Source organism: Hylobates moloch, unplaced genomic scaffold, assembly GCF_009828535.3.
Source record: "Hylobates moloch isolate HMO894 unplaced genomic scaffold, HMol_V3 SCAFFOLD_3, whole genome shotgun sequence".
NCBI classification, from domain to species: domain Eukaryota; kingdom Metazoa; phylum Chordata; class Mammalia; order Primates; family Hylobatidae; genus Hylobates; species Hylobates moloch.
The window spans coordinates 21,154,551-21,158,154 of record NW_026652278.1 but is presented as its reverse complement, the minus strand read 5'-3'; the positions used below and the strand labels follow the sequence as shown (position 1 = coordinate 21,158,154).

The window sequence follows — 3,604 nt, the reverse complement described above, 5'->3', positions numbered from 1 at the left end:
AAAGAAAGAAAGAAAGAAAGAAAGAAAGAAAGAAAGAAAGAAAGAAAGAAAGAAGAAAGAGAGAAGGAAGGAAGGGAGGGAGGAAGGAAGGAAGGAAGGAAGGAAGGAAGGAAGGAAGGAAGGAAGGAAGGAAGGAAGGAAGGAAGGAAAAATGAGATGTCATGAGAATGTCATGTGCAAGTCAAAAAACCTTTACTGAGTATCCAGCACTGTCTGGCCTGGCCAGGGCACTAGGATTTCAGAAATAAATGTGATCCAAGCAGGCCCTGTCCTCAAGGGATTTACTGTCTAGCAAGGAGAGAGATGTTAGACACTAAGGAAAAGAGAAATTACTGTTAAGGGTGGTGACGGTGGGCTGGTGCCATGGTTGCACAGTAGATCATCGCTAATGTGAAAATCCAAAATCTGAATGCTCCCAAATCTGAAACTTTTTGAGCACCCGCATAATGGTCAAAGGTCATGCTCACAGGAAATGCTCATTGTAGCATTTTAGATTTCAGATTCCAGATTTTCCAGTTAGGGATGCTCAACTAGTATAATGCAAAGATTCCAAAATCCAAAAAAAAATCTGAAATCTGTAACACTTCTGGTCCCAAGTATTTTGGATAAGGGATATTCATCCTGAATGGAGCAAAGGGATTCAACCTAGTGCAGGGCTTGCGGAAGAGCTCTGCTGACAATCTCCAAGTGAGACCTGAAGGATAGTGTGACATGAAGGGTGGGGCAAAACCTGTGGGAAGACCGGAAGCTATAGCGGCTCTATCTTAGAGGACAGTCACCAAGCTATGGCCAAGGGCCAAGGCCCAGGTGCCACCTGGTTTTCTGGCCTGCAAATTAAGAACAGTTTTCACATTTTTATGTGGTTCAAAAAAAGAATCAAAACAATAATATTTTGTGACATGTAAAAATTATATGAAATTCAGGGCCAGGCATGGTGGCTCATGCCTCTAATCCCAGCACTTTGGGAGGCCAAGGCAGGCAGATCGCCTGAGGTCAGGAGTTCGAGACCAGCCCTGTCCCTACTAGAGTACAAAAATTAGCTGGGAGTGGTGGTGCACACCTGTAGTCCCAGTACTTGGGAGGCTGAGGCCAGAGAATCACTTGAACCTGGGAGGCAGAGGTTGCAGTGAGCAGAAATTGCGCTACTACGCTCCAGCCTGGGCAACAAGAGTGAAACTCTGTCTCAAAAAAAAAAAAAAAAAAATTATATGAAATTCAGATTTCAGTGCCTTTAAAGAAAGTTTTATTAGAATACAGCAACACTCGTTCATGTAGATATTGTCTACAGCTGTACACTGCAACTACAGGGTGGAATTGTGGCAGCAGAGATGAGACGGCCTGCAAAGCTGATAAAAGTTACTATTTACTATTTTCTTTTCAGAAAGCTTACCAACTCCTGCCTTGGAGAGAAAGTGTTGTGAAATGAAACTTTGTAAACCCCCAGTATAAACTGTCTGAAAGGCAATGGAGCACCTGATGTTTTAATCAGGGGAGGACTGTGGTCAGGTTTTGTGTTTTATTTATTTATTTATATTTATTTATTTATTTATTTATTTATTTATTTATTTATTTTTTGAGACCATGTCGCCCAGGTTGGAGTGCAATGGTGTGATCTCAGCTTCAAGCAATTCCCGACTCAGCCTCCTGAGTAGCTGGGATCATAGGCACGTGCCACCACGCCCGGTGCATTTTTGTATTTTTGGTAGAGACAGGGTTTCATCATGTTGCCCAGGCTGGTCTCGACCTCAAGTGATCCGCCCACCTCGGCCTCCCAAAGTGCTGGGATTACAAGTGTGAGCCGCAGCCCCCAGCCAGGTTTTGTGTTTTAGAAACATCACTCTGAGACTTCTCCTTTCCATGATCTTTTCTTAAACTTTCTGCATTCTCTCTCTTTACTCACTACAGGCAGGGGATTTTCCAGTCTCTATAGCTTCTCAGGTAAGGAAAAGAGACGCTTCTGGGATTTCCTGGGGCTATGCTGTTAAAAGGCAGACAGTGTTTTAAGAGAAGCTTAACTTTGGCCCCAGCAAAACTTTTAAGGATTGAAAATTATACTTTAAAGCACACCTGAGTGGGGCAGAGGGGGTGAGATCAAGAGGTCTCCCTTTGACCAGCCCCTGAACTCTGAAGAGAGGGAGGAACCGAAAGTAAATTGGATGAAGCAGAACTGGACCTCACTTCCCCAAGTCTTAGTAAAGCCATCCCCAGATGGCTTCCCTTGGATTCCAACATTTGGAGAACAAGATTTTCAGTGATCTGTTCGTTCAACAAATATTTGAATTCTTGTTATGGCTCTGTCTTTCATTAACAGAGTGACCTTGGGCAATGACCTCACCCCTCCATACCCCTGTTTCCTCTGTGGAATTGGGCTAATAATTGCCCCTATCTACATGGCTGTGGTATAGATATTTAATTACAGCTAAGGGCACTGAACGATGCCCAGCAAACAGCAAACACCCAGTCAGGGTGAGCCATGATTATGATGACTGTACCGGGAACTGATCTTGTGGCTACTGCCCTCAACAAGACAGACAAGGCCCCTTCCCTTGCTAATATGTGTAAAGTATTTAGGGTGCGATGGGGGACATTATTTAGAGAGTGGCCAGGAAAGCCCCTTAGAGGAAGAAACATTTCAGCTAAGACCCAAGATCTCACCTGAATGATAAGAAGGAAGCAACTACATGAGGAGATGGGGTAAGACGGTTCACTTATTAACAATCTCACAGACAGATTTTGCTCTCATCATTACAGGAAAATCATGTAAATCAACTTTTAAAGTTCCAATCCTAGATTCTCATCGTTTTTAAGTTCTACGGTGAAAGCCCTAGAGTACAAAGCACCATCACTGATTTCTATTTGTCAGAGGTCCACAACCTAGGTTTATCTGTCAGGTTCTTTGTACTGATAAATGTGAGCTACAGAATCCCCAAGGGATGAACAAAATTGACTTTGTCTAAAATGTGTGGAATTTTATGAAGACCCCTGAATTGACTCTTGTTAACTCTTTTGTTGAGTTGGCTTTACGCTTGTAGAACTGTCTCTGAGCGCCATCTCCCTCCCGTTCTGGTCCACAGATGTTCTCCACCACCTCATCATGATGATGGGGGTTTGTGCCGTGTTATAGGAGTTAGCCAGTCAGCTGCCGCTCCTCCACCCACAATGGTCCTCAGCAAATGACAAACACGTTTATTGTGCTGCCAAAATGAACAAACAGAAGACCACATTGTTGGGAAGCAGAGAATAGCACTTTGCCAAATATGCACTCCAATAATTTCTGTGAATTTGGTGACGCTTTTTTCTTTCCAAGAAAAACTTAGGCTACTTCCCATGGCCCTTAGATCTCACAGTCCTTCTAAAGCTGGGGGAGGAGCCTCCTTTCTCCATACTCAAGTCAGGGCTGCAGTGAATTCCTTTGAAAGCTATTTTAACTTTAAAAGGTTAGCAGAACCAACCAAGTACCGCTGAGCATTTTGAAGAGAATGTAGGGTGCAACTACAAAGTCAATGCTAAATGCAAAAGGCACATTAATAGCTGACTTTGCCAAAAAGGGGCTTTGTCATTGAGGCAGTAGCATTCTACCTAAGGACCAGAGCTGAGCCCCCAG

At 43.6% G+C, this 3,604-nt stretch overlaps 1 protein-coding gene across 1 annotated transcript in view; it reads left to right on the top strand.

Moving 5' to 3' along the window:
• Nucleotides 1-3,124, top strand: part of TECTB (tectorin beta) — a 17,013-nt gene extending 13,889 nt beyond the window's left edge. The window contains exons 7-8 of the mRNA XM_058437009.1: nt 1,906-1,938; nt 3,075-3,124. Of these exons, the coding sequence (XP_058292992.1) occupies nt 1,906-1,938; nt 3,075-3,124 (83 nt within the window). The remainder of the gene's footprint in view (nt 1-1,905; nt 1,939-3,074) is intronic.
• Nucleotides 3,125-3,604: the final 480 nt, after the last annotated feature.